The following is a 14,077-nucleotide window of genomic DNA, read 5'->3' as shown; positions in this document are numbered from 1 at the left end:
CGTTCAAGGGTTATAAAATGTTTTGTTTTTATCGAACCTCATGATCTTATTTTTTTTTGGAAAATTTTATTGAAAATTATATTTATACAACCACTAGCCGTAGAAAATTTTAAATTAAAACTTAACATTTTATACTGTCTTAGGCTGAAACTATTTAAATTTTTATATAACGTATTTATTAAATGTAACAACTAAACCAAATCCAATAGTTATAGTTTAAAGTAACAACAAGAAAATCGTTCTTTTATATAGACCAACGAGAATCACATAAAGTTGAATATGAAGATATTAATCGCAGCGCACTAAATTGGACTGCGCACTCATGACTGCGACATTTGTGCGAACTTATACGGAGTTCTACACGCTAACCTCTTTTCAGTCAACCTTTGTACGGATAACTGCGACTGCAAAACATTGCACGAAATCCAATTTTCAATGAAAGAGATAATATGATAAAAAATATAGATTATTGGCAAAAATTAAAAGTTAAGAAAATGGACGAAAAGATTGATTCACATAGGGGCCGTTCAGATACCACATGGACAGAAAAATGTTATTTTTGACCCCCTCCTCCCCCTCCGTGGACATTTGGCAAACTGCCTCCCTCCCCGTATGTCCACGTGGACAGATTTGAAATTGTTTTTTTTAAATCTAATTTGTAATTATTATAATTATTATTAATTTCAAAATTATCATATTTATAGCTTGCTTTCAAGTGGCTACTAGTTGCTTAAACTTAAACTGGAAAGCTTTGCAATTTTAAGATTTTGATTAAAACATCTTAATATTTATTTACCTTTAGAAAATGTTTTGAAAGTAAGTATGTCCACGTGGACACTACCCAAACCCCTTCCCCCCTCTCCGTGGACATTTTCATACCCCCTCCTCCCCCCTAAGTTGTCCAGGTGGTATCTGAACGGCCCCATGTTAGTTTTCTCTGACCGACTGACTTTTTTAAAATGGAACTATCAGATAAAATTGACTCTCCTACCAGGCTAATTTATTTAAATTTACTTTAAAACAAACTCCAATTTTTAAAAGCTGTGTTTTTTTTTCTAAATCATTTGGATTTATGAAAACTTAACTCGAAGCAATGTAAAGTTGTCTATAATTTATCGTTCACCCAGAATGTTGCTCACGCTACATCGTACTACCCCAGATGGCAGCAGCGCAGCTTCGAAAGAGCGGATTAATGAAAAACATGTTTTGAACGTTTTGTTTATTTTCCACGGCACGAAGGCAGTAGCAACCCTCATAAACATACAAAACCATCGCCCGGGACGATGCATATTCATTATCTGCGTCGTCTTGGATGACGGTATTGTTTGTTCATGAGGTAAAAGTGCCAGAAAAAAAAAAGAAAACGCTGTTTGTGATTATTTTAATTTATATCAAAAGCCACCCGAAAACTTCCGCCCAATTTTAACAAAATCGACAACAATTGATATTTTTAAATGCAGTTTCATATCAATGTTCTTCCTAGAACGAATGATAGAAAATAAAACTGTTTAGTTCGGGAATGATTATTTTTTTAGTCGTTTACAAATTACGTCGATTGTAACCTAATATCCATTGACTCTCCCCTCGAGAGGAATTTGAGAATTTTACACAGATTCAGGTAAAAACAATATAAGCGTGTTTAACCCTGCGACTGACGTTTGCGATAGCGTGTTTTGCTTGATGCGCCCCCTGCGGATGCGGTGCGGTTTGTTTCATTTTCTCATCACAGCAAACTACACGTGCGTGCAAAGTTCCTAAACGTTATTACGATAATAAGTGAATAAAATTATCAAAATGGGCAAAATCAAGGTAGAAAAGCCCGACGGTGATGCTATGGATACTTCAATCGTCAAGGAAGAGGACACCTACGACGAGAAACTGCGAAACGCCAATGCCATCTCCCAACCAATGGCTTCCAAAAAGTTGACCAAAAAGATTCACAAACTGATAGAAAAAGGTAAGATCTCTATTGAGTTGGCGTTCCTCTTTTCTCAAATCTTACATTGTTCATTTCAGCATCTAAACACAAAACTTATCTACGGAATGGATTGAAGGATGTTCAGGTCCGGCTACGCAAAGGAGAAACCGGGTAAGCGAAAAACAAATTCGGTTCCGTTGGGAGTTGGGATCATATCGACATTTTATTAGCCGTGTTCAATGTTCAGGCGGTCGATCTTCTTTCTGTGTTCAATCGTTTTTATGAACTCGTTTTTTGCTGTTTTGTATTATTCAATCTCTCCTAATTAATTGTATTTCCTTGACCTTGTGTCGCTTGATTATATTTTGTCGAAAAATGTTCAATAAATAAATGCAGTATATTTCAGTTATGCTTCAAAGTGTAATACACTCTTGACGAGCGTAAAAACGAGATATCACGCATTTGATCCGCAATGTATTAATTCAAACTCACGATGTTCGATTCCATCAGGTTGGTTATCTTCGCGGGTGACGTGAGCCCAGTGGAAATCATGTGTCATCTACCTGGCGTTTGCGAAGAGCGTAACATTCCCTATTGCTACACCCCGAGTCGAAAAGATCTGGGAGCTGCCATGGGAGTCAAGCGAGGCACGGTTGCGATGCTGATCCGGGAACATGCCGATTATCAGGATCTGTACGATAAGTTGAAGGTTGAGCTGAGTGGACTTCCGATTCCTTCGTGAAGGAACACCATGAGTAGGTTTGTTCAAACCCGTAGACGGTAAGCGAAACCTTTATTAGAACATAAACCTTTTGATTTAAAGCTTTTATAATTTTTGAATTCAATACATATACGACATTGATTAAAGTTGTATTGCACTATATTTTTCATTAATAAGTTTGCGAGTATAGAAATGTTACACACAATTTTCCATTTCCTGAAACTACCGAAAGCCTTTTTTGGAATTCACATGAGACATTTAAATAGTTTACACGCAATATACGGAATAAATATTAGTTAGATAAGTTATTACGGGATTTTTTAAATTGATTCAAACAATTTTCCTATAAGTTGGAACATAACAGAATTGGAGATATGTATCTAAGATTAGTTTAAAATAATTGGGCAAAATAACCTTAACCTGTTTGAATTATTTTACATCCAGTCAAACATCACGGTGAGAAACTTTCCGTTCATTCAAATTTTTTTATAAGCTATTATCGCCATGAATATAAAAAAAAAACTCATAAACAGTTTGTTTCCTGCACTACTTTCTTACTTAGGGTGATACATAAATATATTATTGTGTATTTTGATAGCTTCCAGTTAGTAAATTGGTGACATTCAAAATTTTATATCAGCATACATATAGTTCCTTATGTCAGAAAAAGTAAAAAATTAAACATCAACATCGATTGTGCTTTCCCTTACTGGAAACTATTTTTAATCTTAGCAAAAGATTTTAATATTTCCGCTGTAAAAAACTAGAAATTTGCTATTCACTCAAAGCTTTGAAATTAAAACGATTATTATTTCAAAGCCCATCAAAACAGTGTTAATTTTCAAATTCAGAAGATATACTAAAACCTAATGCCGACAGACTTATTTCATACATCTAAACCACATAACAAATACGGAATTCTCCTAAAATTCACACACTACAAATAATGATCTACACAGAGATTGTTTTTTGGTATAAGCTTCTACGCACATCTAACGATCGATTCCCGAAAATAAACCCTATTGTGGGCACCACAATTTCAGAGGATAAAAGTTGAGATTAAGCATTTTTGGTTTAGATATAGTATTTTGTTTTGAGAATTTAGGATGCCTGTTTTTTGCCCTTACTAGGGCGGAGGGTTTTCGTCCAATGATCCCTCTTGCTCCCGGATGTATTGCATAAAGGGAGGCGGAACACTGCGTTCCTGCATAGACTGTTGTCGGAGCATGGCGCTCGGTGGATTCTGCTGTGTCCAGATACCGTACAGACCGGCCACTGCTGGGTTTGTTGGTGGGAATTGCTGATGTTGAGTTTGCTGTATTTGATGAGACAGTTGGTCCTGAAATATTTGAAAAAAAATTTGAGTCAAAGAAATTCGCGGTTATAGGAGCAAATAATCAAGAGAAACATAACATGCGCTGCTTACAACACCACTGCTAGGTTCCTCAACGAAAGGTGGACCAATGTTAGAGGGAGCCATCGGTGGAAGTCGATAGATAGGTCTACAAGAGAGCAGTTGAATCGCTTCCACCAGACCATCCTGACTGGTAACCGAGGAGTGCCAAGTCGAATCCGGTGTGGTACTTTGGCTACGATCCCCGGTTGAAGATTTTTGTCCGCTAGATTGCTGTGGAACGGCCAGTTTTGAGATGGGCATTATTCGAGTTTGATTCCAGTGTACGGTAGTTTTGTCAGCCCTGGCTTCCCATGGCATGGACCAACGGCGCATTTGACTCTCGGCATCCAGAGCTGATTCGGAATTAACTTCTCCGGCTGCTGCCTCGGACCATCTGCGTTGTCCGTTCAGTGTAAAGAGTGGAAAATTGAGTGGGCTCCTGGACCCTCTATAAAAAGGAGCCTTCATGCCGGAAAGATGCCCTGGGTTAGGAAGTGGGCCGCGAATATTGTCCAGGAAACCTTGTATCGGACTAGGCCCACGAATATCATGCGGAGATGGACCACGAGTTTGCTCATAGGCGGTTGTCCCGTGATCAGATGAACCTTGAGTAGAAATTGAGCCACGATCATACAAGCGAGCTTCCTGAAGTTTAATACCAAAATGTGGTGAAGGAGTTTGAGATCTTTGGTCACTTCGCGCTATTGCAGCTGCTGTTGACATAGGATGCTGTATCATTGGACATTCCGGGTCATGAGGGAAACCCACCTGGGTTTGGCATTGATAGCAACACATCAAGGGAGCAAAAGAATCACAAGACGCCACACAAAACTGGTGTTGCAAATTGATCATAGTTTGAGCATTATCTTGCAAAATTAATTGATTGTACTCTTTGATATGTAGCAATTCGCTTTCCGGATCCACGGAGCTGAGTGGTTGTGTTTTAAAATCCTGCAATACGCTAACAATGTGCGATTTGACAGTACCGGTGGCCACAACCGATGCCCGAGCTAGCTCATCCCAAGCCGTAATAAATTGAAAAGCCATATGAGATGGTATTTGCGAAGGTATGAATGGCTGTTGTTGCTGTTGGTTTTGCTGCTGTTGCTGTTGCATCCCACCTCCCGCACCTCCTCCACCGGTTTGCATTGGTTGATCCAAATTTGCCCATGGCTCGAGGGCAGCAATTGTTTGAGCCAATCGATAACCGGCTGCACAAAGATTGTTCATTATCTGCAAATAGTTCAGCCATGCCCCGAGACATTCCGACACCGCAGATTTGGCCGATCCTTGTGAGCTACTTGAGCTCGTAGAAGGCGATATCGATGAATTACTGTAGGACAATACGCCAGAGCCCAGAGAACTGCGAGGAGTATTTTGTGTCTGGGCGAGTAAATCGTCCTGATCACTCATCGTGGACAGCTTTTCACTACTATATGCAGAATCCAACATTCGTTGCTCAGTTATCTGTTGAAATCACTGTTGAAAAGTATCATTTTCAAAGGGAAAATTTGTAAAATCTCTTCCTACGAGTGTTACACCAATCCTACGCAAAAAAATTTATCAATGAAGAAAAAAGTTTACATTTTCACCGCTTCTACGCGGCTTATTTCTTAATGGTTCTTCAAATTTTCGGTATAGTATTTTTCTACTACTATTTTTAAATTTTGTATGAATTTTTATAATTATTTTATTTTTTTAACTTAATATTGATGGTACAAACGTTATATTTAATTAAACATTGATTCGATTATGAGATTAATCTCTTAATTTAAAATACTTATTCAATTATTCGTAAGCTGAATTTAAGAATACATCGTTAGGTAGACTTTCACAAATTTCCATAGGCGTTAAACCAATTTACAAGGGGGAGCTGCTAGCTGTCAAAAACTGGTATCAAAACAAGCTGAGGATTATTTTTCAGCTACAGTGCTTCGAAAGTCTTAAAAAATGTTTTCTTAAATTTCAACAATTTACAAAACTCGTTTACACGTTACTATGGACAAATTAACGACAATTAGTGCTGCACTTTTCATGGCCGCAGATGTATGTGCCATTGTGAGCTTGGCAATGCCTGATTGGATAGTCACAACCGTGGGTGGTATGTAGTAGCACCAGGAAATCTGAAACAAATGGCGTATTTATGTTTATGGGATTTTTCTTCTCAACACCAGGAGAAACAAGGCTTGGTCTTATGTGGACCTGTATGACCTTATACAATCGACCACAGGTATGCTTCACTCCGGAACTTCAACCGGAATGGCTGATCGCTTTGATCTGTATCTTTGTCGGCTGTATCTGCATTACAACTACCATCATCCTGTTGGCATCTAGCAACTGGGACCGGAATGTAATTCCCTACGCTCGTTGGGTTGGATTTACAGCTAGTAAGTTTCCCTTTCAACTGCTGATCGTCGCTCAAAACTGAAGAAATTAAATCCCATTCTTTTCAGTGGTTCTTTTCTGCCTGGCCGCTGTCATATTTCCACTGGGATTCCATGTCGACGAAATCGGTGGGCAACCGTATCATCTACCACATTCGCACCATGTCGGGATATCGTACATCATGTTCGTTCTAGCTCTCTGGATTACGGTGATTTCGGAATTGTTTGCGGAAAAAGTTTGTCTTCCACAATTTTAAAATCATGAGTATTTTCTTTCAAAGTGAATTTTAATCTTTTCGATCATAAACGGAAACAAATGTGCACAGTATTGCTAACGTAGGCCATCATGAATCTGTAGTTTCTAATCGTGGAATTGATGTTAGTTTCATATGTAAAAATAGGATAAGCTAGAACTTACTTAAGATATAATGTGTGATATTATTTGGAAATAAAACATGACTTCTTAATTATTGTTTTAGGTTTCAGTATAAAAATCGAACTTTTATTGCTTCAAAAAATTAGGGCATTTGTACGAAAAGGGGAGTGCAAAACTTATTTGATTAAACCTGATAGAAACAAGTGTAAGGTACACCGGGGCAAGTGCAAACGGTTTTCACCATAGTTCAACTTTCACATGTCCTAGAAAAATATGTATATGTTCAAAAATTATCAATTATCGTCCGTTGCATCACTAAAATAGTTTTCAACAAATTTCCGTTGAAAGTGAAAAATAAAAAAATGTTGGTAAAAAGAAACGGTGCTTTGGTGAAAAAATTCCAAAATTTGCACTTGCCCCGTTTATGGGGGCAAGTGCAAACGCAATACTTTTTCCAAAGTAATTCACAGATGAGTCAGTGCATCGGTCCTAAAATGAATTGAATACATGTTCCGGTACGTTTTATCAACTTTTGTTAATATATTTGCTGTTTTCTTGCGATATTGATAACTTTTTGGAACTCCATTTTTGGTGACTGTTGTTTTAAGCAAAAGACCTTCATTTACTAAGGCATTACGGAACTTTGAACATCCGCTTCAGATAAATCACTTTGGATATCCCTTCTGACCATTTTAATATAATGCTGAACCATTTTTGTGATGAATTTTCTGTAATGGCTGATGTTACATGGCTTAAAGGTGCGTTTGCACTTACCCCGGTAGTGTCGTTTGCACTTGCCCCACAGTGTGGGTTAACGAGAGCGAATATTATGTTCACAACTTTCGCGGAGTACTGAAAATTTATCATAAATTTTCTGCTTTTACTAGAATATCGGTCTCAAACACTCACCTTTTAACGAAAATTCGGATTTGATTGCCCTTTTTTGTAGCCATAATATGCAAAACAAAAACACACTGTTCATGTCTAGTACGCACTTGAATTCGTGTGTGATCAAACAGTGCTATGTTTTTAGAGAAAAAATTAAAGAAAGTTTAGTTTATCTATGTCAGATTGTTTGTTTGGGTCTAAACAACAATTTCTAGAAGAAGAAATATTTTTTACTTTTTTTGTAACAGAGAAAAGTTGAACGTTTGCACTTGCCCCCAGTTTGCACTTGCCCCGGTGTACCTTATATGTTAATGAATGCCCCCTTCTTATTACGAAACAGGGAGATTTGTAATCTGTTGATGCAAATGATAATTCATTTTTTTTTATAAGTATTGGCTTTTTCCCCTCCTACACAGATGAAGATAAAGATCTGAAATAGAATTGATATGAAATTATCAAATTTATCCTACAAGCCCCATATATTGTCGGTTCATAAAATAGAGGATAGGAATAGGACAAATGTTTTTCTCGTCTTGTAATCACAACTTTTCTAGTGATCAGTTCGAACAGTTTTAACGGCGTGCTTTTGCTTTTTGACGGCCCAAAACTGTGCTATGCTGATGATCTTAAACTGTTTCAAACTAAAGACGACTCCTAATTTCCTGAAAAATCAGTTCAACCTCTTCGCTCACTGGTGCGTTGACTTTGAATCGCAGTCGTAAAATTATCACGTTAGCGGCTGTCTTTTACTGGGGAGTATTTTCTAGGGGATGATCGCACGCGGAGACCACATTAAAGAATACGTTTCTGCTTTTTGGTGTCCCTACTACCAGAACGGAGCCGAATGGGTCAAGGCTATCCAGCGGCGCTTCTTGCTTTATGCCCTTAGACACCTGAACTGACCCTTTTCGAAACCGCCGTATAGAAATATATACTGTTGTGATAGGGCGGCAAATGAAAAGCGATGCACTGGTACTGATAGCAGACTATATTTATAGTTTTGTAGTGATGCTTCAATTCTACGGAACAAATGATAAGTTGTTACAAACATGGTTCAAAATGGTTTTATAGGTTAGAACTTACAAATCAGTGACCCTAGCTATTCCGGCCCTAATACAACTCAGTTCAACCTCGTATCGAGAGCAAAGAGTCCTGTGGACAATATTCTGGGTAATTTGTGGCGTTATAGAATAAAATTAACAAATATTACCGATTTGCTACTTTTAGCGCTCTGTTCAACAGAGATGGTCAATCCAATATCAGCGTTTTTGCCTGATACTAAAATACAAAAGTTAATAACGAGCCACTCTAAACTACATGTATACCTACATGATCCTACGCTCCTGATTCCAAAAATCAACAATATTTAGCAAAACGGAACACTTCAAACATTTAGTTTTCAGTACAAATACAAACTTTCTGCTTCTACGCAGTACGCAAACTCGATACGAAAATGGCTAACAGAAGTGAAAATTTTCCTCGTGCCGTCACTTTTGGCGGCAACGATGACGTTTAGTTTTCGCTGTTATTTCTCAGCGACTTTTGCAAAAACCGCGGACTGGCACGGTGACCAGTTTTCCAACATTCTCCCCCCGATGGAACCTACGGCTGGCCTCGGTTTCATCACTTCCGGAATCCTCGTTCACGCCTTCATCGTTGCTCACTATGGAGCCACCTTCGCAGTCAGGCAACTCTCTGGAACCATTTTCTCGAGACGACACTTCAAGGATTGCTAGCTTAGCAATCGGCTTCCGATATACACCATTGCCCGTTCGAAACCAGGCTTGTCGAATCCGTCCATCCGATGCAGCGATGAGTTCTACGATCAATCCTCGCTCCCAGGAATTCCGCTTTCCTTCATTGAATATGAGTACCACATCTCCTACCGCAATATCTCTCGTTTCATTGAACCACTTAGTACGTTTGGTTAGTGTTGGCAGGTACTCCAAAACCCACCTTCGCCAGAACTGCTCGAATTTCTTTTTCACCTTAGTCCATGCTCGTTTCAGGAGATCGTGGGTACATTCTTCCGGTATCGTAGCCCGTCGCACGTCCAACAAAGTTTGGAGCCACTTTCGCCAATGATTGAAGCTACCATCACTTCTTTCTTCTTTCCATCCTTCGCCTGACCACCACCATTTTCGGCTAAGAACCTCTCCTCGAACAATACGTAGAGAAAGTGTGCGAAGAACCTCGAAAAGCAACGTCGCACATCTAATGGTCTCTCGAATAGTTGATTTCGGACTGTCTTGCACCCGGTTCAAAATATTCTCTTTCGGCTTGGAGAACAAAGTGACGGTTTCACATTTCGTCTCTTCCACTAAAATTCGTACTGGTGTAGCCGCTTCGTTTTCACTGACATAAGTTGTCGTCTTAGGTCGTTCATCATGATGATCCTTTTCTGCCGTACTATTGGAGCTAACGTTTCGCGGCTGGGCGCTGCCACTTCGGTGCACTTCCGTCATCTTAGCAGAAATCAGCTTTAGCTCCTCAACGGTCAGAAAATTGCCAGCAAGGATTTTGTCGCAATATTTAGGAACAATCACATCTATTAAACGCGCTTCTGGTTCCCTGGTCGGATCCTTACGCCAGAAAAATCGTTGGACATCTCGATTTTCATTGCGAATATTAACTTGTTGACATCTCTTTTGCGTATAATCACTCACACCAACTACATGATGCCGGAGATGCAATAAGATCGCCAGCAGTGATGTCAGGAGTTCTGAGCCCTCGAAAAGCATGGTATTCGGGACGATATCATCCACTGGAGCGGCAGCTGCCCAAGGCTGGCGGATTTTCATCGGCTTCCTCAGATTGGCCACAAGTTTGAGTGGCAGATATAGCATCTTCCGCGGATCTGCTATTGTCAGCTCGGCTACGGTAGCGCTATGCGCATGACTTCTTCTTACTTGTTCGTCGACTTGTTCTCCAACGCTAGCCTCCAACAATGGATCGTTCACACGGACAGTTGTGGCTTTCAAGAAAGACACTGCAGGGGCATCTTGGTCTGACACATGATGCAATGTGGGCTTAACTTCTGCTTTTGCTTCTTCGATAGCAGAGTACCCTTCAATTGAATTTTGAAAATTCGTGCTGCAACTAAATTTGCACAGATGCAGATTCAAAGCGAAAAGCTTCGAATTTCCTTGTCCTCCGTAAATATTCCAACCGAGACGAGTTTTAACTGCAGTTGGTTCTTGCTGACCTCCTTCTCGAACTCTGAGAGGCACGACCAGTCTCAGATGGTCCACGCCAATCAATATCTGGGGCACTGCATTCTGGTAGCCAGAAACCGGAATCCCTCGAAGGTATTGATATCGTTCTTGCAAGTCGCTGATGGGCAAACTTTGCACTGGCAGGCCCAATGAATCAACGGTGCAAACATTTGTCATTCGGAACCTTTTCGGTTTACCCAGACCAGAAATTTCAAATGACACTCTTCGGGAGTTTTGTTCAGTTCTGGATACTTGTGCCGTCCACGTAAGGCAAAGTGGTTGCTTTCGTCCTCGAAGTCCAAGCTTATCAGCTAGCTCGGTATCCATCATACTAAGTGCCGACCCCTCATCGACAAAGGCGAATGTGTCGATAGAATGTTGACCTTGATAGACCGTCACAGGTAAAATTCTGAAGAATAATGTTGGATCAGCACCATCAGTTTGGTGGTTCATAGCAGCATGCAGCGACGCCACCGTCGTCGTAGCTGCATCTTGTGATTTCCGGTCGGAGTGCAGCGACGGATGATGCCGTTTCTCACAGCCATTGATTCCGCAGCGTTTTGTACTCCTGCATCGGCGACGTCCATGTCCGTAAAGGCACGTACGACAGAGTCCAAGATTCCGTACACGTGTCCAGCGTTCATCTACGGACAGCGCTTGGAATGCTTCGCACTCCCTGGCTCGATGATTAATTTTCCCACAAACGGCACATTCAATTGGCTTCCGCTCATCGGCTGAGACTTTGGCTGACTGGCCGGAGTCACTCCCCCCGGTTTCGGAATGTATGAAGCTGTAGTTTAGATTCTTTCCTCGGTCGCGCTTCACCGATTTCATCTCTTCAACAAACGACCTTGCACCAGTTACACGGTAAGCATTCTTGACAATCCGATTCATAAATTCTCGGAACGTTTGCAAATTTACTTTCGACAGTGGCTCACGGAATTCGGCCCACTTCATTCTGTAGTCAGGGGGCAATTTTTCAACTAGATCCTTCATCAATTGCGGGTTGGCCAAATGATCAGTCAGATCGGCAGCAATTATGTGGTCGCAAAGAGTCTGCACCTTCTCCCCAAAATCTATTAGGGTTTCCAAACGATCCGCTCTGGGTGGCGTCGTAGATTTCACATTGTTGATGAAAGTCTCGATCAACAATTCGGGACGCCCAAACCGCATCTCTAACGCGTCGATAACCGCAGGAACCAATGACGGTATGACCAGCTTGCTTCTGACTGCCTCGTACGCAGGACCTTTCAGACAACGCTGTAAGCGGATCATATTTTCTCCACAGTTGAATCCACACGCCTCTGTGGTATAATTGTAGTTGGCGATAAACACCGGCCAATCAGCTGGATTGCCGGAAAATATTGGGAGGTCTCGCGAAAGTGCCTGCCTGGCAGCAATCTGCGATGCCGATGGTGTGCTCAAAACAATTGACGAATGTTGAATTCGATTGCCAGACAAGCCTGCCTGTGGCGAGGGTGTCAAATTGCTTGGCATTACATCACGTTCGGGTGCTATGTGTTGCGGCACCGGTGCGTTATATCCGGGTTCCACCTGCGGATGTTTCCGATAACTACATTGGTTCTGCATAGAATATTCCGTGCTGTCAGGAAAGACATTTTCTTCTCGACGCTCATACTGCTCGAATGTACGGGGAGCAATCGGCGGAGCCAGCATTCGGGTGCTTTTTGGCACTGTGCCTGTGTAGGGTGTGCCACTCACTGAAGCGTTATTTTGAATTTGGCACGCCTTCAGGATAACTTTCAAGTTCGCATACAATGGATCCGGCTCCTTCTGGCAGTTTGCCACCTTGCTATTGAGCTCGCGAACAACACTATTTACTTGCTGAATCTGTTCAGCTTCAATCGGCTGGGCGTCGGTACGCCCCTCGTCGACACCACCAACAGCTCCTTCGAGCCTTTCCGAAACGTTGCTTGTTCTGCTGGACACCCAGTCCTCCGTTCGTTGCCGTCTACGGTGATATTCTTGGCGGCTTCCTTCGCTGTCAATGTCATCATCGACCGCGGCAGCTTCCAGCAGACGATATTTTTCGTCTAAACACTTTTGATCTAGCTCAATTTCGAACTGCTTCTGTTCTACTTCGAACTGCTTCCGTTTCACTTCGAACTGCTTCCGTTTCAAATCCTTCTCTTCCTCGAGTCGTTGCAATTTAAGTTCGAGGAGGGCCTTACGCACCGTCGAAGTGGATCTGATCGAGTTTGCTCGACTTGGAACCGGCAAACATCTGGGGCATGTCCAATCACGGTCCTTAATTGACTTGGTTACTCCCGCGCAACACTGATGCCACCAGGAATCACACAAGTCGCAGGCAACCATATCGTCAAAGCTGTCTGGTTTGCTGCAAGCCACGCAGCTGGAGTTTTGATCGACAATAGTGGTGTCGTTGTCAGCTTCCGGACCAGTTCCGGTCTTGGGTTGAAATTCTCGTTCCATCTTTGTTGGCGAACCTCGAACATAAAGTTAATTTCGACGATTCCCAGTTGCTCGACGAATTTCGACTTCAATTTGATTTAATTGAAGAATGTTGTGATAGGGCGGCAAATGAAAAGCGATGCACTGGTACTGATAGCAGACTATATTTATAGTTTTGTAGTGATGCTTCAATTCTACGGAACAAATGATAAGTTGTTACAAACATGGTTCAAAATGGTTTTATAGGTTAGAACTTACAAATCAGTGACCCTAGCTATTCCGGCCCTAATACAACTCAGTTCAACCTCGTATCGAGAGCAAAGAGTCCTGTGGACAATATTCTGGGTAATTTGTGGCGTTATAGAATAAAATTAACAAATATTACCGATTTGCTACTTTTAGCGCTCTGTTCAACAGAGATGGTCAATCCAATATCAGCGTTTTTGCCTGATACTAAAATACAAAAGTTAATAACGAGCCACTCTAAACTACATGTATACCTACATGATCCTACGCTCCTGATTCCAAAAATCAACAATATTTAGCAAAACGGAACACTTCAAACATTTAGTTTTCAGTACAAATACAAACTTTCTGCTTCTACGCAGTACGCAAACTCGATACGAAAATGGCTAACAGAAGTGAAAATTTTCCTCGTGCCGTCACTTTTGGCGGCAACGATGACGTTTAGTTTTCGCTGTTATTTCTCAGCGACTTTTGCAAAAACCGCGGACTGGCACGGTGAC

At 41.1% G+C, this 14,077-nt stretch overlaps 4 protein-coding genes across 6 annotated transcripts; 2 read left to right on the top strand and 2 right to left on the bottom strand.

Moving 5' to 3' along the window:
* Positions 1 to 1,676: 1,676 nt before the first annotated feature.
* Positions 1,677 to 2,832, top strand: LOC129745071 (H/ACA ribonucleoprotein complex subunit 2-like protein). Its single transcript, XM_055737901.1, has 3 exons — positions 1,677 to 1,957; positions 2,017 to 2,089; positions 2,429 to 2,832. The coding sequence occupies exons 1-3, from the start codon at positions 1,795 to 1,797 to the stop codon at positions 2,658 to 2,660; spliced, it is 468 nt and encodes a 155-aa protein (XP_055593876.1). The 5' UTR covers positions 1,677 to 1,794; the 3' UTR covers positions 2,661 to 2,832.
* On the bottom strand, positions 2,781 to 5,645 carry LOC129745069 (uncharacterized). The gene is made up of 2 exons (XM_055737899.1): positions 4,066 to 5,645; positions 2,781 to 3,978 (listed from the first exon to the last, which is right to left on the bottom strand). Exons 1-2 carry the CDS (start codon positions 5,485 to 5,487, stop codon positions 3,766 to 3,768), a joined length of 1,635 nt encoding a protein of 544 aa, XP_055593874.1. The 5' UTR covers positions 5,488 to 5,645; the 3' UTR covers positions 2,781 to 3,765.
* A 275-nt stretch (positions 5,646 to 5,920) lies between these two features.
* Positions 5,921 to 6,917, top strand: LOC129745070 (uncharacterized protein C16orf52 homolog A). The gene is made up of 3 exons (XM_055737900.1): positions 5,921 to 6,136; positions 6,210 to 6,422; positions 6,489 to 6,917. Exons 1-3 carry the CDS (start codon positions 6,034 to 6,036, stop codon positions 6,674 to 6,676), a joined length of 504 nt encoding a protein of 167 aa, XP_055593875.1. The 5' UTR covers positions 5,921 to 6,033; the 3' UTR covers positions 6,677 to 6,917.
* On the bottom strand, positions 6,895 to 13,997 carry LOC129745068 (uncharacterized). Of its 3 annotated transcripts, XM_055737897.1 has the most exons (7): positions 13,836 to 13,997; positions 13,717 to 13,784; positions 13,590 to 13,658; positions 9,013 to 13,525; positions 8,894 to 8,961; positions 8,767 to 8,835; positions 6,895 to 8,702 (listed from the first exon to the last, which is right to left on the bottom strand). In XM_055737897.1, the coding sequence occupies exon 4, from the start codon at positions 13,350 to 13,352 to the stop codon at positions 9,216 to 9,218; it is 4,137 nt and encodes a 1,378-aa protein (XP_055593872.1). In that variant the 5' UTR covers positions 13,353 to 13,525; positions 13,590 to 13,658; positions 13,717 to 13,784; positions 13,836 to 13,997; the 3' UTR covers positions 6,895 to 8,702; positions 8,767 to 8,835; positions 8,894 to 8,961; positions 9,013 to 9,215. The 3 variants fall into 3 exon arrangements, with proteins under 3 accessions (XP_055593872.1, XP_055593870.1, XP_055593873.1); XM_055737895.1 differs by having other exon boundaries at positions 9,013 to 13,658; XM_055737898.1 differs by lacking the exon at positions 13,836 to 13,997 and having other exon boundaries at positions 9,013 to 13,813.
* Between the last annotated feature and the right edge of the window lie 80 nt (positions 13,998 to 14,077).

The sequence above is a fragment of the Uranotaenia lowii genome, chromosome 2, assembly GCF_029784155.1.
Source record: "Uranotaenia lowii strain MFRU-FL chromosome 2, ASM2978415v1, whole genome shotgun sequence".
NCBI lineage: Eukaryota > Metazoa > Arthropoda > Insecta > Diptera > Culicidae > Uranotaenia > Uranotaenia lowii.
Note: the sequence above shows the minus strand (reverse complement) of the source record. Positions and strands in the feature narration are given on the sequence as shown.

Coding starts and splice junctions, on each gene's coding strand:
- LOC129745071 (XM_055737901.1), top strand. CDS start 1,795: ATGGGCAAAATCAAGGTAGAAAAGCCCGACGGTGATGCTATGGATACT. Junction 1,958..2,016: donor TCACAAACTGATAGAAAAAG/GTAAGATCTCTA, acceptor TGTTCATTTCAG/CATCTAAACACAAAACTTAT. Junction 2,090..2,428: donor CTACGCAAAGGAGAAACCGG/GTAAGCGAAAAA, acceptor CGATTCCATCAG/GTTGGTTATCTTCGCGGGTG.
- LOC129745069 (XM_055737899.1), bottom strand. CDS start 5,487: ATGTTGGATTCTGCATATAGTAGTGAAAAGCTGTCCACGATGAGTGAT. Junction 3,979..4,065: donor AGGAACCTAGCAGTGGTGTT/GTAAGCAGCGCA, acceptor CAAATATTTCAG/GACCAACTGTCTCATCAAAT.
- LOC129745070 (XM_055737900.1), top strand. CDS start 6,034: ATGGACAAATTAACGACAATTAGTGCTGCACTTTTCATGGCCGCAGAT. Junction 6,137..6,209: donor GATAGTCACAACCGTGGGTG/GTATGTAGTAGC, acceptor TCTCAACACCAG/GAGAAACAAGGCTTGGTCTT. Junction 6,423..6,488: donor TTGGGTTGGATTTACAGCTA/GTAAGTTTCCCT, acceptor CATTCTTTTCAG/TGGTTCTTTTCTGCCTGGCC.
- LOC129745068 (XM_055737895.1), bottom strand. CDS start 13,352: ATGGAACGAGAATTTCAACCCAAGACCGGAACTGGTCCGGAAGCTGAC.